The following is a 26,717-nucleotide window of genomic DNA, read 5'->3' on the forward strand; positions in this document are numbered from 1 at the left end:
GGGTTTTTTTTTTTTTTTTCTATTTTTTTGAGAGAGAGACAGAAATCTGAAGCAGGCTCTAGGCTCTGAGGTTTCAGCACAGAGCCCATGTGGGGCTTGAACCCACAAACCACGAGATTATGACCTGAGCCAAAGTTGGACACTTAACTGACTGAGCCACCCAGGCGCCCCCAAATGGTATCTTATTTAGAGCCTAACATATAAAATAGATCAAAGCAGGACAGCTGGTGTGGAGGGTCTCAGGCTCAGCCCTTTCCATCTTCCCATCTTCCCAGACCTGGCCCCTGAGGTTTCTCTCAAGAACTCAATTAAGAGAGGTTAAAGACCAATGAGCCAGAATTCCCTCTGCTTCCAAAAATGTAAGAGTCCAAGAGGAGTCTTTTGCAAAGAAACCAAATTCCACCAAAGGAGTCAAATTTTAATCAAGCAAAGGATTATGTTACACTAAATTTAATGGTGAATAAAACCAAAGCTAGACATTCAAATTGACTCATCAATAGGACCTTTCTTACCTCAAATTTAATGATTTATATAGTATAGAGGTTCAGTAAAAGAAATAAGTTGACCTAAAAAGCACTCATGAGACCCAAGCTCTATGCTAGAAAAATTACTCTTATATACAAATAAAGGTAAAACATGTTAACAGAAAGTAAAGCCCAGCTAATTTGACAAACATGAGCCAGATAACGCTTCCAAATACCACTTTTATATTAATCTCTGATCAGAAACCTCCTAAGGTTTCCTATAGTCTCTTACTAGGCTTGTACAGGGTTTACTCATTCCAAACCCTATAACAGAAAGTGTTTCAAAATAAGAGAAAATCAGGTCAGCAGGTGTTGGAAGTAGAGATTAGTATATGCTTTGTGGAAGGGAACTTACAGGGAGTGAACCCTAAAAGCCTCGAGCAAGATCAGCAATGCTGATTCAGGGTCTCCATTGAGCATGAAACCTGGAGAAGACATCTAGGATGATTCTCTGGTTTATCTGTCCTAAGTGCACATCATGCCCTGTACTACTTCTGTGCCTTAGCCCTCCTGTGGTTCTCTGCAATGTTTCCAGAATCCTCTTAGCCTGCCAAATAAAACTCCATTTATCCTTCAAAACTAGTTTAATACAGGGGCATCTGGGTGGCTCAGTCGGTTAAACATCCAGCTCTTTAGCTCATGTCACAATCTCATGGTTCATGGGAGAGAGCCCCACTTTGGGCTCCCACACTGAGCCTGCTTTGGGATCCTCTCTGTCTACCCCACCCCCTCCCCAGATCTCTCTCTCTCTCTCTCTCTTACAAACACACACACACACACACACACATTCTCTCTCTCTCTCTCAAAAAAAAAAAAAAATCTAGCATGATGCCTGGCACATAGATTCTGTTAATGACTTCAGGATTTACAGTTTTGCATAACTGCCATTTGCCCTTACAACCTTCATAGAGAAAAGACAGTCACCCTGCTATGGTAGGAGGTGACCTCTGAGACAATTTCTTGCTCTCTCTCTGTAAGATTAAGAAGGCCCCTAAGATGAATGGGTTTTCCCAACTTCCTAACTCTCATCAGTGCTAAAAGACGCAATTCCTCTATCTTAAGAACTGGCTGGGTGAGGCAATGACAGAATAAAGGGCTGGGAAGGAACTGAGGAAGGGGTGAGAGTTTCACTGAAGTGACCAACTGAGGTAGGCAGGGAAGGAAGTGAAGCCAAGAGGGAGACTGACATCCACGGCCTGGATGTCCTGCTTTGGCCCAAGAGCAGCGTCAGTGGGAATAAGAGAGCGGAACAGTATTAGGACAGGAGGCTCCAATCAGAGAGGTATTCCAAATGCACATTCCAGAGATGGATTCTGCATGAGATAAGGTTGGGGTTGGATGCAGGGCCATGGGAGACAATGTGTCCGTTGAAGAAGCAGGGAAGATCAAGAAATTATGAGTTCAGAGTATGAGACAGATCATTTATGTGGACCAGTGATTCTTCACTGGGGGCCTATGGGCCCTGGGGGACATCTGAAGTGTGCAAGGGAATGTTCCTAAGGTTTCCCTTCCACCCCATTTTTCTTTTTTGGATATCACAATGTCATGGGGTACTACTAGCATTTGGAGGAAGGCAAGATGATGAACATACTGTAGAGGGAGGTCTGCCTCATTAAAAATGCCAATAGCACCTTCAGCTCTCACTGAGAAACACTGAGGAGAAAATGAAGCTAGAAGTGACTGTCCTCAGTGAAGGTGGGGAGCTTGGCCAGGTGGCTGGCAAACCACCGCAATAAAGAGGAATATAGAAAGAGTATAGTACAGTTAGATGTGAGCCTCAAAGCACAGATTTAGAACTTCAGAAAAGGAATGAAAAACAATGGATGGGAACCAGCAGTGGAGATTTAGGACAGCAGCAACCCTGACTCTCAGCCCCAGCATTTGCAGAACGAACAGGCGGCCACTGCTCAGAGACAGAAGGCAAGTGGAGGGAAAGCCAAGTTCAGCTGAAGAGAGGTGGGGCTAGGGAGGGTGAAAAGGGTAAGAATGTGGAGAAGTTTCTCTGCAGAACAGGGAGTTTCCAACTCCCATTAATCACATCACAACACTGTCTCAATTCCTTCCCTTCCTTTCCATTCCTGCTGCCCCCCTCCCTCAACAGCTTTCACTCGGGTTCTCAAGAAAGCCTCACCACTTGTCTCTATGCTATCAATCTCTCACCTTTCCAGTCCACCTTTTACACTGTTGCCAGAAGCATCTTTCTAAAATACAAGTCTGATCATGTCCTTCTTTCTGCACGAAAACCTTCAATTGTTTCCCTTGTTTATCTAACTAAATCCTAAACTTAGTATAGCATTCAAGGCCATCTATCATCTGGCTCAAACTAAACTGTACTAGTCCCTTCTCCCTTTTGTATCTCTCCATGCTAGACTGCTTGCTTTCCCATTCCCTTTATCCATGGTTAGTTTCCACAATCCTTTGTTTGAAACTATCATAAACCTTATTCCTTCTGCTTTATGTTCAAGTTCACAAGTCCATTTCTTTCACTACCAGTGCTTCCTAAACCTCCTGAAAGTAAAATTCACCTGGGATACTTGTTGAAAACACAAATTCCTGGGCCCATTCTAGACACATCGAATCAGATTCTTTAGGGGAGGGGCCAGGGAAGCCATATAAGATAGTTTTAAAACATGTCCAAAAAAATCTTTGACATTCCTGGGGCACCTGGTGGCTCAGGTGGTTAAACATCAGACTTCGGCTCAGGTCATGATCTCACGGTTCATGAGTTCAAGCCCTGCATTGGACTGTCTGCTGTCAGCACAGAGTCCGCTTCAGATCCTCTGTCTCCCTCTCTCTCTGTTCCTCTCTCCCTTCTCTTTCAAATATAAACATTAAAAAAAATTGACATTCCTCCCACCAAAAAGTAGAGTCAAGTTCTCCTCCCTCTGAATATGGGCCAACCTTAGAGACTGGCTCCTAATGAAGAGAATGTGGCAAAAGTGATTCTGTAAAACTTCTGAAGCTAGGTCATTAAAGGCCACACAACTCCTGATCCTGTCTCCCTTCTTCCTTTGTTCTCTTCCTCTCTCTGTATCTGGATGCTTGCCCTGGCAACCAGCGAACTAAGCCAAACAGCCACATGGAAAAGCCATGTGTAGGTATTCTGACCAGGGCCCCAGCTGAGATCCCAGATGACTGCCAGCAGCAATGACCTGACTTGTGAGTGAGTGACTCTTTAGAGGACTATGGGCCCCATCTTTGAGCCACCTTGGCTGATGCTAATGGAAGCAGAGGCAAGCCCTACCCAAATTGGAGATTCACAAGCAAAATAAATGGTAGTATTTCAAGCCACTAAATTTTGGAGATATTTTTTTCCATGCAGCAATAGATAACTGGGGCACCATATTATTTATTTATTTATTTATTTATTTATTTATTTTTGGTGTATCTTAAGTTTGCAGTGCCTATTCAATTTCTTTTTTTTAATTTCTTTTTAAAAATTTATATATAAGTTAGTTAGCATATAGTACAACAATGATTTCAGGAGTAGATTCCTAATGCCCCTTACCCATTTAGCCCATCCCCCCTCCTGCAACCCCTCCAGTAACTCTGTTTGTTCTCCATATTTATGAGCCTCTTGTGTTTCATCCCCCTCCCTGTTTTTATATTATTTTTGTTTCCCTTATATTCATCTGTTTTGTATCTTAAAGTCCTCATATGAGTGAAGTCATATGATATTTGTCTTTCTCTGAATAATTTCACTTAGCAAAATACCCTCAAGTTCCATCCACACAGTTGTAAATGGTAAGATTTCATTCTTTTGGATTGCTGAGTAGTACTCAGTGTGTGTGTGTGTGTGTGTGTGTGTGTGTTTGTGTTTGTGTGTATACCACATCTTCTTTATCCTTTCATTCATTGATGGACATTTGGGCTCTTTCCATACTTTAGCTATTGTTGGTAGTGCTGCTATAAACATTGGGGTGCATGTGCTCCTTTGAAACAACATACCTGTATCCCTTGGATAAATACCTAGTAGGAGCACCATATTATCAATAGGTATCCCAGGTGATTCTTAAGATGAAGGAAGTTTGGGGACTTCATCTACTATATAAACCATACTAAGTTAAATCATCAATTTCCTTGAGGTCAAGGATTAAGTCTTACTACCTTTCTAGATCTCTGTCCCTTTTTTCTAAAATATCTTTACTGATTTTCTCTCTCTCTCTCTTTCTTCCTTCTTTCCTTCCTTCTTTCCTTTTGGTAAGAATAACATGTTTCCATAAAATTACAATACAAAATCCACAATGTAGAAGGCAAAAGGACTATGCAGTCTCTCTCCACCTTTATTCTACCTTAAGCAGTAAACAAAGTCAACAATTTGGAAGGGCAGTGTTTTCACAAAGCAAGTACTTGATGGATTTGTTATTGAAGAAAAGGTGACATTGTAGGTTCTAGAAACCTGCTATTGCTATTTAGTTGTATCCTAGATACAGCTCCCAGAATTACTTTCTTCAAATTTTGACCATCTTTTATCTCTTAAATGTATTATAGCTTCCTATTAATTAACAAACTCTACTAGTGAGGTAAACCTACCAGCTGTCCTAAGCTCCTCCCCAGTATGGTGTCTCCCTGAGTAAAGTCCATGTGTCTGTGCATCCCTGGTATGTTACTTACATATACCATTCCTTCAACATCTGTTGAGTGCCTACTATATTCCATTCACCATTCTATACACTAGGCATATAAGATAAGTGGGAAAGGGTCCCTCATATCAAAGAACTCATGGTCCAGAGTAGGGGGTAAGCAAACTTTTTCTTAGGGGACCAGATAGTAAATATTTTAGACTTTAGGTCATAGGGTCTCTGCTGCAACTCTGCCCCTGTAGCATGAAAGCAGCCACAGACGATGCACAAATGGATATGGCCATGTCCCGTTAAATCTTTATTTACTAAAACAAGGCAGCCAGTGGGCCATAGTTTGCCTACACAGTTTTCACTGTTCAAAAGAACTTTATGCAACTGATGAAATGCTTCTGTGATTTCCAGAATGGTAGCCCTGGCTACATGTAGCTATTGGACACTTGAAATGTGGTTAGTGCAGCTAATGAACTGAATTTTAAGTATTATTTAATTTTAATTAATTTAAATTTAAATAGGCACATATGTAGTGGCTACTGTACTGGACAATGCAGGTATAGAGTGTACCTAATGCTCCCTTCAACTAAATCAATACATGCCTCACAACTCACCTCAACCAAAAAGCCTTCCTGATTAGCTTCTGCCCATGATGCTCTCTCTCTCTCTCTCTCTCTCTCCTATTCTATTTCTAGTCCTTATTCCCATTCATTTTGGATTTGCTGACATTTTGCTTAATAAGTACGTGTTTTATAATCATCTTTTGTGTTTGTAACTTTTTCATTCCCTAACTAAACAAAAATTCAAGGATAGAGAATGTGTCTCTTGATTATTATCATCCTCCTCTACAGTGTCTTGTATGGTGCTTAAAATTCAGAAGGTGCTCAATAAATCCATTTTTTAGAGTTTTTTCTTAAGTTTACTTATTCTGAGACAGAGAAGGAGCAGGGGAGGGTCAGAGAGAGAGGGAGAGAGAATCCCAAACAGGCTATGCACTGCCAGCAGCGGAGCCTGACGCAGGGCTCTAAGTCACGAACCAGGAGCTCATGACCTGAGCTGAAACCAAGGGCTGGACACTTAACTGACTGAGCCACCCAGGTGCCCCTCAATGAAGCCATTTTACACCATGTACTTCCTTTACTGATTTCCCTAACAGGTGGTAATGTTTGCTCAACAGATGGTCCTTTTGGACAAGGATCAGCACTTACTTGGAGAATATTTCTACAATAGCCGATGACTTGTTCTTGTTGACAAGAGAAAGTTCTTTGGCCGTTACCCTCAATGATACTGAAGTCCATTGCCGTCTATTAAATGGAGTTGATTCCATCTTGTCTCCAGATACTAATACCTATGCAATAAAGAAAGTCAGAGTATTAGACACAGACACAGAAGTGGATTCTCTAGTAGCCAAGGGCTGGCAGTGGTGTGGCATAAGAGAACAGAGAACTCTCCCTAGACCAGCAGACCACACTCCTCTACCAGTTCTCTCTCAAAAACTGTAACCTTGGTCAAATGATTCAATATCTGGGTTGTAGTTTCCTGTAAAATGAGAAGGTTAGACCAGATGATCTCTAAGGTCCCTTCCAGTTCCATCATTTTTTGACTGACCTCACTGTGCAAACATCAGTTGGCCTTCCTCTGAACTTAAATCTGTTCCAAAGTCACATTTGGAGTGAAATGTTCCACTCTTCTGAGTTACATCCCAGGGGAAGTACACTTGGCATCTGTGTAGATTCAGGTCCAAATTAAGTTCTACCTACATCCAATTTTCTTTTGGCTGTCCTTTCTCCCCTAACTGCATCACTGACCACTTGGCTTGGAGAGATAGCTGGGGACATAGCATGGTATAATGTAAAGAGTGAGGGCTTTAAGTTGAGATAACCTTCAGTTAAAATCATAACTTCTATTACCTTGAACAAACAATATAACTTAGTACATATAGTTTGTTTCTTCAACTGAAAAATGAGAATAATACTTGCCATTATTAGTGTTTTGCTATGGATTTAAGGAGTGGATATATTTAAAATATTAAGTAGGTTATAATGTATTAAGAGCAATTTAAGTATATATATGAGAACTGGCTACTATTATTTTTACATTTTAACAATCTTAACAACTTGGGGAAGTATAATGTATTTTAAATTCAGGGGCCAAAACCTCTATTCTGAAATTCTTTTCTAAAACTCATTTAAGTCAATGAATACATAAAGCTATGCCCCTGAAATCGCCTAGTCCCTGTCCGTTAATCTGGATTGTCTGGGAGACAGAAATTGCTAAAGGAGTTTTTGCCCTAGTAGTTACCAAAGGAGTTCCAACTTTTGTCCAGAAGACGTAAGATCAGAAATGAGTCGGGGCGCCTGGGTGGCGTAGTCAGTTAAGCGTCCGACTTTCGCTTAGGTCATGATCTCGCGGTTCCTGGGTTCGAGCCCCGCGTCGGACTCTGTGCTGACTGCCAGCTCAGAGCCTGGAGCCTATTTCAGAGTCTGTATCTCCCTCTCTCTCTGACCCTCCCCTGCTCACGCTGTCTCTCTCTCTCTCCTAGAAATAAATAAAAATATTAAAAAAAGAAAAAAGATCAGAAATGAGTCCATAGTTTCCTTATTTGAAGAGTGAAAACTATAGATAAAAGTACTACTTGCAGGTCTCTTGACAACTGCAGAGCATAACTGATCTGATAGAATGCAGAGTTCACCATGTACTGTTTCTAGCAACCTTGACCACAGAACACAGTGGGCTTAACCAAGGAACCTGGACTGCTATTTTACACTAAAAGTTCTGTTATGCAAAGTAAGTGATAAGCAGCCTTAAAGAGCACACTACTTTTTCCACAGGTAGTACTTGTTCTTCCAAATAGAGTCTTGTCTGTAAACAATGTGGGTTTTGTTGTTTTTACTTATTTGTTTTAATCCCCATGTTGGAAGGTAACACAGAATCCCCTCATGGTAAGGAGCTCTGGCATTAGACACGGATGCATTTAAGTGGGAGTTTTGGCTCCATCCTTAAAAATTAGATTTCTAGGGACACCTGGGTGGCTCAGTCGGTTAAGTGTCTTACTTTGGCTCAGGTCATGATCACACAGTTTGTGGGTTTGAGCCCCGCATCGGGCTCTGTGCTGACGGCTAGCTCAGAGCCTGGAGCCTGCTTCAGATTCTGTATCTCTCTCTCTGACCCTCCCCTGCTCACGCTGTTTCTCTCTCTCAGAAATAAACAAAACATTTAAAAAAATGTTTAATTTTTTAATAAATTTTTTTTTAAAAATTAGATTTCTCATCCATAACAATAGTATTTCCTTCGTAATATCCTTATGAGGAATAAATAAGATAAAGAAAAGACCCTGACACAGAATAAGTAAGTGATACATATTGGTTTTTTAAGAATCTTGCTCTTCCTGGATAAAATAATCTTAATTCTATACCCATTCTTTGAAGTAAACTTCAATGTATCAAATAATGTTTATCTGCTTCCCAGGTTGAATCTGAGAGACCCACGAAAGATTTCAGCCCTTATTCTAATAAGAAAAAGATACAGAAGCAAAAACAATTCCGCTAAACTTAGTTATATAAAACCAGAATAATGACCCTTTGAGCCAAGTTTAGGAAATACTGAACAACACTTTAAGACACTGGTACAATTATGCTTCCAACGTAGGTGTGGGTATCAAAGTTGTCAGTGCTTCTACTGCAATCAATTCTGGATCAAAGAAAAAAAATAGAAGATATGTTCTCAAATTTGTTTGTAAAGAGGAAAAATCATTCATTATTTGAGGTACTGAATATGGTTTAAAAAGAGCGGGAGGATTTAATTTCCAAGTCTAATTCCATGGTTTTGATTAATATTGGCCAGAAAGCCAGGAAAAGTCAGAATATCTATCTTGGTTTAAGGTGAGGATAAGATACTTTTTATTCAAGGAATGAGGTGGCTCACACCCTCACCACACTTCTCTTTACAGAAGCATACTATTATTTCTTAGTAATGTGATAAGCAGCACTCTATGAAAGAGATAAAGGTGAGAATGAGTACATGCTTTTTGATGGACTCTTGATATCAGGTTACTGAGTAACTTAGCTACTTTCTATAAAGTACAGGGAGAGGGCCCTGCCCTTGCTGGGGCTTGCTGACATGTACCCAATAATTGTAGTGCAAAGCAGAATATGGTTAGAGGCAGTGCGTGCTCTAACAGTAGGGGATTTGATTTTCTGGCTTAATAGGCGGGAAGGGAAGAGACATCAGATTGACTTGGAACTTACAGAGGGGCAGAACTTCATCAACTGAGGCCAGGAGGAGGAAATTGCATCCCAACTAGGGAGAACAGCATTATGTTGTTAGGGAGCTGAAATAGCATAGAATACTTCAATGGAGTTGACTGTACATACAAGAGTAGTGGTAGATAAAGTAGGAAAAGAATGGGCCCAGAATGGGAAAAGCCTTGAAAAACATGTTAAGGTGTTTGGGCCATATTCCAATAGTGGAAAGAACTAGCCTATGAGTGAGCAGAGATAAGGTCTAGTCTTAACGTGCCACTCCCAAAAAAATGATTTCCCTGAGCCCAACACCTAAATCTGTAAGATAAGAGTTCTATAGTGGATCGTCCACAGTCTCTTTGGTAGAACTGGGAAAGTTTCTGAAAAAGCAAGTAACATAATGGGAACCATGTTTTAAAAGCTGATTCTGCAGCAGTGAATAACTTGATAAGTGGGGCAAAGACTGGAGTCTAATTTACTTGTCAAAAAGATCCTAAAACTGTCTAAGAGAGAGGTAATCAAGGTTTACATTAGGATAGGTAGGAATGGAAAGGTAGGTAGAGAACTTACAGTTCTTAGAATAAAATGGACTTAGGGATAGAGAAGGAATCAAAACTGGCATTATCAAACTTGAATGATTAGAAGATTGTTGATGTTATTAAGAGAGACAGTAAATATAGGAAGAAGTGAGAGAATTATGAGTTTTGTTTTACGTATGTTGAAATATACATGCCTGTAAGAAAAATCCCAGTGACACACCACAGGAAGCTAAAAATTCCAGGCTAAGGTTAAAAATCACAGTCCTGTAAAGAAGTGAACATTTTATTTTGTTAATGTTTATTTTTATTTATTTCTGAGAGAGAGCGCAAGTGCACAAGCAGGGGAGGGGCAGAGAGTGAGGAAGAGAGAGAATCCCAAGCAGGTTCTGCACAGCCAGTGCAGAGTCTGATGAGGGGCTCAATCTCATGAACCATGAGATCATGACCTGAGCCGAAATCAAGAGTCGGAAGCTTAACTGACTGAGATGCCTAGGAGCCCCCAGAAATGAGCATTTTAAAGCACCTACTTATATGAAGTACATATCTCACTTATTTCTCAGAACCAGTCTACAACATTGGTTTTACATCTTATATTTATGATGAAAAACTGAAATTCAGAAATATTAACTGATCTCTTAGTCACATAGTAGCAGAGTTGGGATTCAAATCCATATTCTCTCTGATTTCCAAAGTCAATTTTCTTTCCACTACAAGTAATGAATAATGATTAAATCTATCACTTTTGGCCATGGTAAAAAAATTGGGTAGCAAAGGTTTTGAATCTTTTCAAAACTGCAAACCTATACAATTTATCTTTCAGTAAGTGTAGTGGCAATTATCTTTCCAGAATGGCCAGCATCCGAGAAAAATCATCTCTTCTTTCAGTGAAACTTAGAATTAACTAGGGCCTGCTTGAAATACTCCCCATTTTGAACATCTTGACTTTCATGGGCTTGAATTAAAAGTGTGCTATCTCTCCCTCCTTACCAACTCTCTGTTAGATGGGAATCTCATTCTCAGGCTTTTGGACAACTTCCTAATCCTAGAAATTCTCTTCTTAAGAGTGAGAAGGACATGTACCAATACCTGGAAAGACCCATCTAGAAAGAGGTATTCAGTTTGGGCTGCAGTATCTTTTTTTATGTTTATTTATTTTGAGAGAGAGAGTGAAAGTAAGAGAGAATGTACATGAGGGAGAGGCAGAGAGAGGGGGAGAGAGAGAATACCAAGAAGGCTCTACTCTGATAGCGCAGAGTCTGAAGAGGGTCTCGAACTCACAAACCATGAGATCATGACCTGAGCCAAAACCAAGAGTCGGACACTTAACTAACTGAGCCACTCACGTGCCCTTGGCCTACAATATCTTTGACTATTTTTTTCCAAAGGCCCATTTGACTCTAAGATCCAATCTATTGCACTGCTATGTACAAATAAAAGGCACTATCACTTATTGGACACTTACTAACTCATTTAAGCCTTATAACAACCCTGAAGATAAGACTAGTGTTATTTTCATTAAAAACAAACAAACAAAAAACCCAGCTTGGTTCATTGAGGTTGAGTAATGTGCCAGGGGTCATGTGGCTAATATATGGCCCAAGCAGAAGGCCGAGTTCAGACTCCAAAACCCAGCCTCTTAGGCCAAATGCATTCTACTACACTTTAACTGTGTGTCATCCTTGAGCAGAGGCCATGCTAATCTTCTCTGTATCATCCCAAGTTTAGTATATGTGCTACTAAAGTGAGCACACTACCTCAACTGTGAGGGAAGAATGGCTGGATTGGTTATCAATTGTGTGCAAAAGTTAAAGGAAATGGATATAACGGAAATAACTCTAAGATTTCTAGCCTCAGAGATTGGAAGGACAGTGGTGTAACAAATAATAATTGGATACATAGAAAGGGGAACTGTTTGCTAAGGAAGATGCCTTCAGTTTTAGATACACAGGGCAGATTTTAACTTCAAGAGGGAAGCTTAGAAATCAAGTAGTCAAATCACCCTTTGTATAATAAGGGAATTGAGCCACATGATGGTCCAATAATTTTCCCCAACTCCACAACTAGTTAAGTATGAGAGCCAAAGTTCTAATTCCCACTTCAAAGTTCTTTTATCACACTAGGTAGCTTGAGGTTAGATGGCTAAATGTCCTATGGGGAGCTGTAGCTTATTGATAAAAATCTCTTGAACAAAGGTTCTTTAAAGTTTAAGGGTTGGGCAATGACTCACTGGGAAATTTGGCCCCAGGTATCTGCTTCCTTAAGCTGTTGCTGAGGGTGAGGTCTGTGTCTGCTCCGGGAAACCTACTCTAATAAATGCATTTACAGACTTAACCTAACTAAGCAAACTGTCTTGCAGAACCCAGGCTGAGACAAAAGCAAATGATCTGTCACTAGTATTATCCTGTTCTTATAAATCTAATCTCCTAATCTCATATCTTTCTTTCTCCCCCTCCCACTCTTTCTGTTTGTTTGTTTTGCTCTTGAAATGGTTACTTGTGCAAGAGGCACAGTTGCCTGAACAGTNCTCACTCATTCAAAGAAAATGTTGGGGCACCTGGGTGGCTCAGTTGGTTAACTGTCCGACTCTGATTTTGGCTCAGGTCATAATCTCACGTTTTGTGGGTTCAAGCCCCACATTGGCCTCTGCACTGACAGCCTGTCTAGGATTCTCTTTCCCTCTCTCTCTGTCCTTCCCCCCACTCATGTTGTCTCACTCTCACTCTCTCTCTCAAAATAAGTAAATAAACTTTAAAAAATGTTATTTTAAAAAATAGACTGAGTGGCTCAATTGGCTAAGCATCTGACTTCAGCTCAGGTCGTGATCTCATGTTTCACGTGTTTGAGCCTCACATCAGTCTCTGTGTTGACAGCTCAGAGCCTGGAGCCTACTTCAGATTCTGGGTCTCCCTCGATCTCTGTCCCTCAGCCACTGATGCTCCCTCTCTCTCTCTCAAAAATAAATAAACATTAAAAAAAATTTAAAAACAAGAAATAGAATGTAAAGTTTTAAACTTTTTCTTTTTTTTTTTTATCAAGAACTCTTTCTGATTTGAATGTCAGTAGGTAAAAGGGAGCAACTTTTGCAGTTTATTATCATTTTAAAAATTTTTAAAGATTTATTTTATTTTTTTGAGACAGAGGGAGAAAGAGCATGAAAAGTGAAGGGTCAGAGAGAGAAGGAGACATAGAATCTGAAGCTGGTTCCAGGGTCCTAGCTGTCAGCACAGAGCCTGATGCGGGGCTCAAATCCATGAGCCGTGATATCATGACCTGAGCCGAAGTCAGATGCTTAGCTGACTGAGCCACTCAGGTGGCCCCTGTTTATTTTTTCGTACTCTCCACCCCCAACATGGGATTCAAACTCATGACCTCAAGATCAAAAGTTGCATGTTCTACCAACAGAGCCAGCCAGGCACCATAGGAACAAATGATTAAAAGAAAAAAAAACATAAAAAACCTTCAAGGTGCAAAGGGAAATTTTAAATAAAAGCAACATGAAAATGTTCCCACATAATGTTTTTTCAGAATATAAACTACATTTATTTCTAAGCGTATATATTTTTTTTACAAAAACAGTGACTAAATTCACATACTTAAAAAAAGCTTTTGAAAGTTAAGCTTTTTAAAAAACTTCTTTTGAAATAATTTTAGATTTACACAAGAGTTGCAAATAAAGTACAAACGTTCCCATGTACCTTTCATCTAGCTTTATCTTATAGTCCCACAGCACAATTATCAAAATTAAGAAATTAGCATTGGTACAGTACTATTATCTAAACTATAGACTTTATTCAAATTCTACTACTTTTTCCACTAAAGGCTTTTTTCTGTTCCAGAATCCTATACTACATTTAATGGTTATGGCTTCTTAAGTCTCTTCCAATGTCTATGACAGTATCCTCTGTTTTTCTTTGTCTTTTGTGACCATGACACTTTTGAAAAATACTGGTCAGGTATTAGGTAGAATGTCCCTCAATTTGGGTTTCTTGGTTTCTTCAATAAAAAGAATGAGGGCTCCTTGAAGAAGTAGTTGATTCCAGAGCTGGGGCAGGGAAATACCAGAAGAGCCTAGAACTTTTTACAATCCTTAAAAAGTAAAAGGGGGTTTACTTTTTAAATTATGATGCTTTCACAGAGTAGAGTGAAGTTATAGAATTTTGGGAGGAATACTATAGACACGATGTGCCTTCTTCCTCAGTGCTTCGTATCAGAAGGCTGGTGATGTTGATGTCTTGTTAATGCTGATGTTAACCCTGATCATTTGGTTAAGGAAGTGTCTGCCAGGTTTCACCACTGTAAAGCTACTATGTTTCCCTTTATAATTCGTAAATATTTGGAGGGAGATACTTTAATTCTGTTCCTCCTTAAACTTTTACTAATTTTAGCAGTCATGGGCTGATCTTGCCTTCAGCAATTATTACTGTGCTGTTCTAATGATGATTTTTCTCTTGCCCTCATTCCTTCTGCATTTTTTATTTGGGATTCTTCTATTAGGAAGAATTGTTCTTTCTTGTTTATTTATTTATGCAATCATTTATTTATATTAGGATAGACTCATGATACTTATTTTATTTCCTGAGTTATAATAATTCCTGTATTATTCTATTCCCTGGGTAATTTTATTTTGTTGCTCAAATTGTTCCTAGCTTTGGTTATTTGGAGCTCTTTCAGCTTGTCTCTAGTGCCTTTCAATATGCCACAAAATTTTTTTTTTTTTTTTTTTAGCACATTCTTACTTTCTAGCACTATAAGATGTCCCAAACTTGTCTTGTATTTGCCTGGCCCCTAGGCCTAGAATCAAGTACTCCAAGGAGTCTTGATTCCTTTTATTGGAGAAACCATATCTGGACACTACATATTTTCATTACTACTGAGATATCACTGCTTCTGGGCTCTCTTAGGGGACAGAACCAGGAATACATATACATATATATATATATATATGTATATGTATACACACATATGTATGTATATTTATTGATCTACCTGTTTATACACACACACACACACACACACACACACACACACATCTAGCATCAAATAATCTAGTATCACAAGATTCATTCTAGCATTCCTTTTATTTAACTTCCGTCTCTGATAGGGAGAAGCCTAACTCCATAGAATTTTGACATGAAAAGAGAAACTCCAAAATTATGCCATTACCAGTTTCTACTCCCTTGATATACCATATTTTTTTTATATCCTTGATATACCATATATTTTATCCCTTCCTCAATCTATTCACCTTTCAAGACTCCAAGAAAGACCACCTCCTCATAGAACCCTTTCCTGGACTGCCCTGGCCATATTCCCAATCAGCATAGGTCACTTCCTTTATCGTAACACAATTTTATAAATTCTACTTGATAGAAAGATTCTTGAGATCAAGGACAGATCTGCTTTGCCTCTTGCCCTCTTGGCACCTAGTACATTGCTTTCTAAATAGAAGGAACTTTATGCATATGTTTTGAATAAAATTACATAACGGTTTAAATTTTATCCCAAACACTACCAGTACAAAAAAAATACATGCTTGTTATGCAGTCTTAAGGCTAGTTGTTGAGAAAGAACATATCATTTTTTCAGAACTGTGAGTTAGTAATTTTAGTTTACTCAAACTTTTGAGTTAAACTAAAGGAATATGAAAAAAACAGAACCACTAAATAACTTCAAGTACTGTACATTAAAGGCTCACTACTCTATTATTCAGCAACACTGTGACAGACAAGTCTGTAGGCAAATCTAACAAGTCTGCTATAATTATCACTGCTATTTTTCTTGGAAGAGTTTTAGCCAGGTCTCTGTAGAAACATGTATCCAAGACAATAAGAAATTTGTAGCAATGATCAAATTCCCAGGGGGTCAACAAGGATGCAGATGCTTATATCAAGACAGATCATTTCAGCAACATTTTGTCTCTTTTTAAAAATCTCTTTTTGGGACACCTGGGTGGCTCAGTCGGTTAAGCATCCGACTTCAACTCAGGTCATGATCTCATAGCTCATGGGTTGGTGCCCTGTGTCGGGCTCTGTGCTGACAGCTCAGAGCCTGGAGCCTGCTTCGGATTCTATGTCTCCCTCTCTCTCTGCTTCCCAACCCAAGAATAAATAAACATTTAAAAAAAATTTTAAATGTTTTTTTAAGGATATTTTGTTCTTTATTTTATATATATATATTTTTAATATTTTTATTTATTTCTAGGAGAGAGANTAAGTGAAAGTCGGACGCTTAACCGACTAAGCCACCCAGGAGCCCCGATATTTTGTTCTTTAAAAACATTAAGAGAGAGGTGGGTGCCTTGGTGGCTCAGTCAGTTAAGCATCCAACTCTTGATTTTGGCTCAGGTCATGATCTCATGGGCATGAGATCTGAACCCGGGGAGGGCTCGCACTGATGGTGTGGAGACTGCTTGGGATTATCTCCCTCCCTCTCCCTCTCCCTTCCTCTTCCCCTCTCTCTCTCTCTCTCTCTGCCCCTCCCCTGCTTGCTCTCTAAACAAACAAACAAACAAACAAACATTTTTAAAAAACCCACTAAGATGCAGAGCAAGAATAATGAAAAGGAAGTTGTGTAATTCTGGGAGGCAATTTCACTTCTGGAAACTGCTCACCAAAGAATCAGAGCAACTTTCACTGGGTGCTTACAGAATTCACCCTTAATGATTCACACTTTACCACTCCAGAGAGAAAAGAAAGTACTGAATATGAGGGCAACTAAATTTGAGATGTTAAAAGTTAAAGCAGGAAGCCAACAGACATGCATTCTAATCTTCAATCTGCAACTAATTAGCAGTATCATCTGCTGAAGAAGACCTCTCTCAGGGCCTCAATTTCCTCCTGTGTGAAATGAAGAGGTTAAAACAGCCTAGTATTTTTCTAACTGGAGGTCACAACTAGTGAGTTGTGAAATCAATTTTAATGGGTCAGAGCCAAGATGTCTGTGCTAAAGAAAAAGAATACAATGAAATACAAAATGTCAGACTGCATCACAGAGTATAAGTATTCTTTTACAAAGCTTTTGTTTCAGCTATTCGTGTGTGGATAAACTGGGTAAGAATGCAAAATATTTCTTACTGTGGGATGTGGTTAAAAAATTATAATTTGGCAAGTGTTGGAGAGGATGTAGAGAAACTGAAACCCTCATACACACTGCTGATGAGAATGTAAAATGATGTAGTTGCTCTGGAAAACAGTTGACAGCTCCTCAGAAGGTTAAACACATAATTATCATGGTACCCAGGAATTCTACTCCTGGGGGAGGCACACGCCCTCCCCCAGAGAGAAATGAAAAACAAAACAAAACAAACAAGCACATGTCCACTCAAAAACTTGTACATGATTGTATATAATAACAGTATTCACAATAGCCCCAAAGTGGACACATTCCAATGTTCATCAACTGATAACTGGATGAACAAAATGCGATCTATCCAGATAAAGGTATACTATTTGGCCATGAAAAGGAATGAAGTACTGATATATGCTACAACATGGATGAACCTTGAAAAAATTATGTCAAGTGAAAGAAACCAGTTACAAAGATCATATATTGTATGATTCTATTTAATGTCTTGGACGGGTGTACCTATAGAAACAGAAAGTTGACTCATGGTTGCCTTGCACATGCAGGCGGTTGAAGGAGTTTGGACTCACTGCTAAAAGGTATGGGTTTTTTCTGGGAGGTGATAAAAATGTAGGGGTGCCTGGGTGGCTTAGTTGGTTAAGCGGCTGACTTTCGCTTAGGTCATGATCTCGCGGTTCCTGGGTTCGAGCCCCACGTCGGGCTCTGTGCTGATTGCCAGCTCAGACCCTGAAGCCTATTTCAGTCTGTGACTCCCTATCTCTCTGACCCTTCCCTGCTCACGCTGTCTCTCTCTCTCTCTAGAAATAAATAAAACATTTAAAAATTTTTTTAAAAAAATGTAATATTGATTGTGGTGATGGCTGCACAACTCTGTGAATATACCAAAAACCACTGAACTGCACAATCTAAATGGTAAATTATATGGTATATGAATATTTCAATAAAACTGCTATTTTAAAAATCATAGTTTGGGGGCACCTGTGTGGCTCAGTGAGCTAAACATCTGACTCTGGATTTCAGCTCTGGTCATGATCTCATGGTTTGTGAGTTCAAGCCCTGTGTCAGGCCCTGTGCTGATAATGCAGAGCCTGCTTGTGATTTTCTTTCTCTCTCTCTCTCTCTCTCTCTCTCTCTCTCTCTCGCTCTCGCTCTCGCTCTCTCTCTCTCTCCCTCCCCTGCTTGTGCATGCTCTTCCTCTCTCAAAATAAATAAATGTAAAAAAATTATAGTTTAAAAGTCACTAGACTAGATGATAGATGATCACTGAGGTCCCTGAGAATTCTCAGTGTGCCCTCAACACAGGGCTCTCACCTATCCTCACCTCCTGGTTATTTGGGGGCAGAGCAGTACCATGGAAACAGCTGATTCCAGTGCTAACCAGGTGCATGGCAACCTCTCTATACGACACTTTCCTTCTGTATAAAATGAGGGTAATAAACCTAAGATACAGGGTTGTTCTAAAAATGAAAGGAGGTGATAAATAAACAGTGCCTGGCACATTGCTTGAGGTCAGAGCCAAATCTTGTCAGTCCTGTTGTGCGCCTCTGTGTCTAAGACATTGAATGCACATTATTCTAAAGGTTTAGTTAACAGATTACATATTTGGGCTTAGCTTAGTTTATATGTCATATTGTCTTAGGCTATGTCATAAGGCTCTGATTAAAATAATTCATAAATGTAACATATTCTTCAGCTGTTTGGCTTTAGTGCAAAAATTAATATTACATAACAGAGGTAATGACGCTAGTTGAAAGACATTAGTGGTGTCTTTAAAACATCAACAATTTTATTTTACAATTATTATAAGGAGAAGCTACCTCTTCTTCTTTTTTTTTTTTTTTAAATGTTTTATTTATTTCTAGGAGAGAGAGAGAGACAGCGTGAGCAACGGAGGGTCAGAGAGAGAGGGAGTCACAGACTGAAATAGGCTCCAGGCTCTGAGCTGGCAGTCAGCACAGAGCCGGACGTGGGGCTCGAACCCACGAACCGCGAGATCATGACCTAAGCGAAAGTCGGACGCTTAACCGACTAAGCCACCCAGGCGCCCCAAGAACCTACCTCTTCTTAAATGTTTGTTTTGGACATGTGAGAATTACTTTTTGTAGTTTTTGTCCAAAAGTCAAAGGAAACATGAATCGCTTCTTTAGTATAAATGTAAAACTAAATTGCAAAAAGGAGAAGTCCAGATATAAATGTTGGGCCTTCATAAAGTTCTCACGGAATTTAAAATTTTTTAAATCTTTAATTAGGTCAGTGGTTTCCATTTTTAAGAAAAATTTTTTAATGTTTATCTATTTTTGAGAGAGAGAGAGAGAGAGACAGAATGCCACTGGGGGAGGGGCAGAGAGAGAGGGAGACACAGAATGCAAAGCAGGCTCCAGGCTCTGAGCCGTCAGCACATGACACAGCAGAGCCCATGAACCATGAGATCAAGACTTGAGCTGAAGTCAGACACTTAACTGACTAAGCCACCCCTAGGTCAGTGGTTTTCAAAAAGAGCATCAGCAGCCAGGGTGGAATCCATGAGCATCCCTCTTGTATCCCCGCATCAGCACCCTCTCACACTCTCCTTTCCTTTGGGGAACCTCTCCTCCACAGGTTTCAATAATCCCTCCAAGTTGGAGCCGCCATTTTCTTCTTTGCCTTGCTTCTTTGTCATAGTGATTGGTCAAGGGATGGGCCTGCTTATCATAAACAATTATGTAAAAACATACAATATAAGAAATAGAAGTTTCTGCCTGCCATTGCACACCCCTTCCCCCAAGACAATTCTACTTGCCAAAGGTAACCTCTGTCACACTTTGGAGTATAAACTTTCTGCTATTGCCCATGAGTGATAATAACAACAAACACAGAGCATAATATGTCAGTCACTGTCCTAAGCATTCTGCAAATATTATTTCATTTTATCCTCACAACAATTCATGAGGTAGACATTATAATGATATCTGTTTTACAAATGAGGAAACTGAGGCACAGGGAGGTTAACAGCAGCGTGCAAACACATACTTTTTTTTAACAATTACAATGATTTTATGTTAATGTGCTCTTCAGCAATTATTTATTTCCTCTTGGACATCTTCTCACATGACAGGAAGACATATAGGGAAGGACATATAGATGGAGGAGGACATATAGATCTACCTCACCCTTTCAGTACCAAATACTATTTCACTCTGTAATAGTCTAGAATTTATTTAACCAAGCCCCTGTCAATGAATACATAGGTTGCTGTAGGGTCTTCATTATTAAGAATAAGAGTGCAATGAACACGTTTCTATTATTGCCTACCTGGAAGTGAGCATCCATGGTGTAAATTCTTGGAAGCAGTATTTCTAGTAAAAGGCCTATACATTAAAAATTTAATATACATTCTTAAATTTTTCTCCAAAAAAGTTGCATCAATTTGTACATATTTTTGCATCAATTTATATTTGAACCATCAGCTACATGTGAAAGACTGTTCTCTACATCCTTGTGAATACTGAGCATTACTAACACTTTTTATTTTTTTCAATCTGCTAGATGTATGAAAATTGGTACATTATTGTTTTACTTTTCATCCCTTTACTCATGGGGAAGGTTGAACATATTTTCAAATATGTGCTGGCCCCTGAATACATTTATTTATTGAACCTACAGTTATTTTTAAAACACTGTTTATAAATTGTTTATTATCTTTACAACTTACTTTTTTAAAATAGCACAAGGACTTTAGTAATGTCATGGGTAACTCCTTGTACAATTCAAATTACCTCTCAAGGCAGCTGTCCTTTCCTGGTGTCTGATTCCTATCCAGATCTCATTAATATTCTTTGCAAACAGAAATGTTGTTTGACTATACAGATGAGATCGTTTCTGTAGAGTTCCCTTTTGTAGGGCACCCACCCATTGACTACTCATTAATATTCCCACTGACACCAACAATCCAAGCATTAAGATTACTGTTTGGGGTTGTGCTTTAGCTGCTACCCTCCACTAGCCAATATCGCTTCTTAATTGTGCAGGAGTCAGGGGTGAGGTGGTGAGGGAGGGATGGGAAGGGTGCTTTGACTATCAGGATCATCTTTGGAATCTGAATCTCTCATGTAGAGCTGAACACTTCTACATGAGAATTTTTCTTCAAAGAGTCCCCTATGATTCCAATGTAAAAACAGCTTTGGGAGTTTAGATTTGGTTTGATCCCAGGCTTATTAGGCCTCAGCAGGGAGGCAGATACAGGCCCTAATCACCTACCATTTAGATGGACTATGATAGAATCAGGTAAAAAAAAAAAAAGTGGGCCACCTTAGCATAAGCCTGGGGACAAGTTATTGAGTACTGGTCATATGCAGGGTAATTCATTCCATTTGGTTTTATTCCCATAGTCCCTATAATATTATGAATCAATTTTTTTTTTTTTTAAGTTTAGTTATCTATTTTGAGAGAGACAGCAAGCAGGACAGGAGCAGAATCACAAGCAGGCTCCATGCTGCCAGGTCAGAGACCAACTCGGGGCTCAAACTCACAACTGTGAGATCATGACCTGAGCTGAAATCAAGAGTTGGACACTTAACCAACTGAGCCACTCAGGTGCCCCAAAACAAATAATTTTATTCTCATCTTACAGAGTAAGAAACTGAGGCTCAGAAAGGTTAGAAACCTGGCAAAGATCACACAACTAGTAAGTGGCAGAGCCAAGATTTGGGACAGTCTGGCAGACACTAATGTCCATGCTCTGACTACTTACTGCAAAACACCAAGTTCCTGGTATCTGGGGGGTGGTCTGGAGCAGTCTTTTCCTAAGTGTCTTGAAACTAGAAGGGATGGGTAAGGGTTAGGCAAATGCCCCAGTCTGTTCTACATCTAAGCTGATTCTGCCCCCAGTTACTTTCAGCCTAGGTCGCATCTTGAGTCTGCTACTTGCTTATGGGGTAACACTAGGAAAATTACTCTAAGCCTTAGTCTCATCATCTCTAAAATGTTCCTTTAGCTCAGTGCTAAAATAAGTGCTTATAAAGTAACAGTGGTGGTGGTAATAAAAATAACTAATGTTTATTGAATATTTACCATGTGTCAGATTCTGTTTTGTTTTGCATATATAGACTTATTAATCCTCACAGTAGCACACTCGGAATATTATTGTCCCACTCTACAGATGAGGCAACTGAGGGCCCAGAAAGGCCAAAGAAATGTTAACTTATTCATTTCTTAGGAGGCTGGGGTGAAAATAAAATGACCTCTTGCACAGAGAATAAATTAGAATTGCCATTCTAGTGTACACTGTATTTCAGAGTCAACTTATTTTCGATATATCAGCAATAAAAAAAAAAAGGGCATCTCGAATGTCATCTCTGAGAAACTGTCAGTGACTACCAGGAACATCAGATCTGCTTAAAATCCTGACACCTTTTCTCTGCATCCAAAAGTCTAAATCTCTCTCAAATTGTACTGTTTAAAATATTTAAATTTTAGGTGTTCTTAACACCTCTCTAAAAACTCTACCTGGAAGATGATATAATTATCACCATCCTACATGGCTTCTATTACTTTATTCATTAATTTGACTATCTTATCTTCTTGCACTTTTGAAACCCAAATTAGCTTTTTACATAATTGTGGTAACATTCACATATCTTATTTAGACAGGTAAAAGAGTAACCTGTAGTTACAGCTTTTAAAATGGACTTTGGTCTGAAATTTTAGGTCGCAAAGAACCACTCAAGATTCTTTCTAATCTTTTTTTTCTTCTTTAAATTAAAAATTACCCAATCTACTCCAAGTTTGATTCTACCTCTCTCTCAAACCTAATTTGTTATTTTTTTCTGCATGGTTCTTCATCCTCCCTGTGCCCAGTTGATAATTAACTCATTGTAAGGACAAACATAATCCAATGGATTGATTCTTTTTTCAGTATTTTTTGTACAGAGTAAGGAAAATCTCTATCAGCATGTAGAAAAGCAGATAATTATGTCAGTAATTTCAAATTTAAAGTGAAAAGTAGACAAAGGCACAATTAACTGGAAAAATAATGTGGAAATTTACAGTCAATGGAGACCATTACAGAAAGCCTAGATTTGCTGTGAATAGCCTGTTTCTCCTTTAACCTTTGTACCAGTCCATACTTTAACATCAGATGCATCAAATGTCAGTGCCTGGTACAGTGTAGGGACTCAATAAACATCTGTCATATGAATAAAAAACAGTATTATACTAGTTCTCAGTTGCCACATATCAAAACAAAGGCCCACCTACATAATTGAATGTCTATAAACTACATGCGCACAGGTCTTGCCAATTACATGCTTAATTGAGACAAAGGAGCTAATTAAAGAATCTTCTTTTCAAGGTCAAAGCAGAAGAAATATGTACGCTTATTTTAAGAAGTCTGCTTCCATTAAGGATATAACCTCCTTATACCAGTCCTTTGTCCTTAATAATTAATTGAGTTTTCTCCAAATACAGGGCTTCTTAGTTTCACTCCTGGCCATTTCCAGGAAGGACCTGGCTTCCATTCTTCTTATCTGAAATTTTAGATGATGTGTTTTTTTTTTTTCAGGACCTGCTCAATCTGAAAAGCCAGTTCAGATCAATTGAACCAATCCCTTCAGGCAAGAGGAGAATTAAAACGGGTTTGCTGAAAAGTGACTCTTCTCTAGGCAAGTTCTCTAATCTTTCCTTTCTGTAAAAATCTGAGCAGCTCACCCAGAACAATGCTTTAATCAAGGGCAAGCATAGCCGAGGCTGGTCAAACAAAGAATTACCGAACCACAGAGCCACAGAAGTGATAAAATTTTGCTACTTATCTCAACCAATGTTATGCATTTTATTTCTTAGGGACTGGTTACAAACGCATAATGTTAATGTTTCAATTATATTTTCATGTTTACTTTCTAAAAATGATATCAGATTATGATGCTGTTTTAAAAAGTTATTGAGAGGCATTTACTGAGGAGTGGGCTTTTGGATGACATGGGAAAATCATTCAACCTCTCTGGGTCTCAGTTTCTACATCTCAAAAACATTCACAAGGGATGGTTGTAAAGATTAAAAGGGACAAAAAACCCAGAGTACTTTGCAAACTCTACGTTGCCATAAAAACGACTGTAATTTTTAATAAAATTTCAAGCCAGTTTCAAGAAAAAATGGAATTAAAGAATAAGTCTACCCAATGAAGAGAAACTGGAAGAAATGGCAACTGAGGAGTTAGACTATCTGGTTTGACAAGATGTTAACAAGAAACACCTTGTTTGTTTTTTTTTGGTTTTGGAGTTTTTTGTTTTGTTTTGTTTGTTTGTTTTTTGACAGAGACAGCACAAGCACGAAAGAGGCCCGGGGGGCAGAGTGAGAGAATCTTAAGCAGGTTGCAAGTTCATCGCGGAGCGTGACAGGAGGCTCAATCTCACGACTGGGAGATCATAACCTGAGCCAAATCAAGAGTCAGACACTCAGCCAACTGAGCCACCCAGGAAACACCTTAAGGCTGTTGCTAAAAATCTTTCAAATCAATAGGCATGTAGTAAATATAATGAACGTCATTTCATCTTTCCTTGAGGATTCTAGGTAGCTTTCTTATTTTTCTTCTAGAGAAGGAAATCAGAAGAAAACTTTTGGTTGCTTGTCGATTCCAGTTGATTGGATTCTAGTTTTGCTTGCTTTTAAAAATGTAGTGAGAGCTAAAAGACTAGAATTGGCCAGCAGTAACAACCCTGGACGTAGATGCTGACAGCGGTAGTAAAACAGTGGCCTGGGTCCTTGGGAACACCTTGGAAAACCTGCACTCAAATGGAAGTGAATCCTGGCTATCACAGTCTCCATTTGTGCTGCTACCTTCAGAAACCCTCAGAGGCTGCTACCCGATTTGAACCCTGATGGAACTATACTAGCTGCTATCCGTTAAAAAAACAGCAACAAAGCTTTGAGTTGCAAACCAAAACGGGACTTTTTTTTTTTTATTTCTGAGAGAGAGAGAGAGAGAGAGATAGAGAGAGAGAGAGAGAGAGACAGCCTGAGCAGGGGAGGGTTAGAGAGAGAGGGAGACACAGAATCTGAAACAGGCTCCAGGCTCCGAGCTAGCTGTCAGCACAGAGCCAGATGCGGGGCTCGAACCATGAGATCATGACCTGAGCCGAACCCGGACGCTTAACCTACTGAGCCACCCAGGTGCCCCAAAACAGGACTTGTTAAAATAAGAAGTCTATCTTCAAGGCTTATGCATGCATTGAACAAATACTTGTTGAGTACTTACCATATGTCAAGCAGTGCTCTATTTACTAAAGACATAATGTTAAAGGTGACAGATGAGGTCTCTGCTCTCGTGAAGCTTCCATTCTATTGAGGAAGCAGGACAATTAAAAACTGTGATTAGTGGAGTGAAGGAAACGCAAGGAAAGTAACTGAAGTGGTGATAGGAAAAGGGGCAGGTGCCTTAGATAGTGGTCAGGGAAGGCCTCTTTGAGTGAATGCCATTTGAGCTGAAGCCTGAATGATAGGGAGGAGATATACGGAGCCAGCCAGGTGAAGAGAACAGATGTGGGAGTTTTCAGTGTGAAGAAATAGCAAATGCAAAGGCACTGAGACAGGAATAATATGGCTAGGGAGTGAATGAAAAGTATGAGGTAATGACAGAGATGAGTGGCAACAAGATAAAATAAAGATTTACAAGCAATGGTAAAAGATTTTAATTTTATTCTAAGTGTGATACAAAGCCAAACATTTTTATGGATACCGTTTGCAAGATGAACTATATTTCATATACTTTATATACTTAATTGCTTGTTATATGTATAATGACTACAAAATGAAAATGAAAGGCAAAGTTCTCACACTTGGAAGACTTATAATCTTTTAAGTAAGCAATAATTCATAGTGACAGCATTAAGGTAAAAAATAAAGTAAAATAAAGTGCTAAGTGAAGACTGGGGAGGGAGCCACTGATTAAAATAGAAGAAATTAGAAAGGGCTTTATTTTTTAAAATAAAGAGCACTTTATTTGAGCTCTTGAGGAAAAGGATTTAAGCAGGAGTGGGAGGAGGGAGAGGAACAGGAGGCTGTGGGAACTGCATGAGCAAAGGTACAGAGGCAGGAAAGGACAGGGTGGGTCCAGGAAACCATGAATCACTGCATGGCTACAATGCCAGGTGGGTGGGTAGTGATGGGGGAGATAAGCCTGGAAAAATTGGCTGTCAGGGTGTGGGAGTGGGGGTCTTGAATGGCATTCAGAGAAATTTAGATTTAAGATACTTGGGCTTTGCTTCCCTTTAAGTGTGTAAGTGAATCTCCTACGGTACTTGTTAAAACTGCAGATTCCCAGACCCCATTCCCCCAAACATATTGGTTTATAAGTCTAGGTGGGACTTGGAAACCTACTTTCTTTAACCAACACCCCAGGTGACTCTGAAACAGGTAATCAAGGAAACCATACTCTGAAAGTCAGTGTTCTATTTTTTCGTGACAACTCTGAACTAAAAGGGAAAAAACTGAAGCCAATTTTAAGGACTCTAGCTAAAAAAAAAAGGGGGGGTTATTAATTAGAGCAATGACAAAGAGCCATTATCACTGTTGGGGTAGAATCAATCAAATGTGATTGATTAAATGTGAGAAATGAGAAGGACTAAAACTTTCAAGACAACTTCAAGCTTTCTCCTTACAGAAACTAGGTGGACATAAGTGCCTGGTACATAGGGCCTATCACATGATTTGCCAGATAATTGGAGATTGGGATCTGGAGCTCAGAAGATATGCAAAGGGCATTAAACATACTGCTTTGGTACTCCT

General features: G+C 39.3%; 1 protein-coding gene and 1 non-coding gene across 5 annotated transcripts in view; both read right to left on the minus strand.

The window, feature by feature from the left end:
* Window positions 1–26,717, minus strand: part of LIMA1 (LIM domain and actin binding 1) — an 83,528-nt gene that overhangs the window by 50,811 nt on the left and 6,000 nt on the right. For all 4 annotated transcript variants that reach the window (XM_077753363.1, XM_077753361.1, XM_077753362.1 and 1 more), the window contains exon 2: window positions 6,307–6,446. In XM_077753363.1, the coding sequence (XP_077609489.1) occupies window positions 6,307–6,425 (119 nt within the window). In that variant the 5' untranslated portion in view covers window positions 6,426–6,446. The remainder of the gene's footprint in view (window positions 1–6,306; window positions 6,447–26,717) is intronic.
* LOC144222996 (U6 spliceosomal RNA) lies at window positions 11,522–11,627 on the minus strand. Its single transcript, XR_013332511.1, has one exon. It is a non-coding gene; the product is annotated as a U6 spliceosomal RNA (small nuclear RNA).

The sequence above is a fragment of the Crocuta crocuta genome, unplaced genomic scaffold, assembly GCF_008692635.1.
Source record: "Crocuta crocuta isolate KB4526 unplaced genomic scaffold, BGI_CrCroc_1.0 scaffold30, whole genome shotgun sequence".
Taxonomy (NCBI): domain Eukaryota; kingdom Metazoa; phylum Chordata; class Mammalia; order Carnivora; family Hyaenidae; genus Crocuta; species Crocuta crocuta.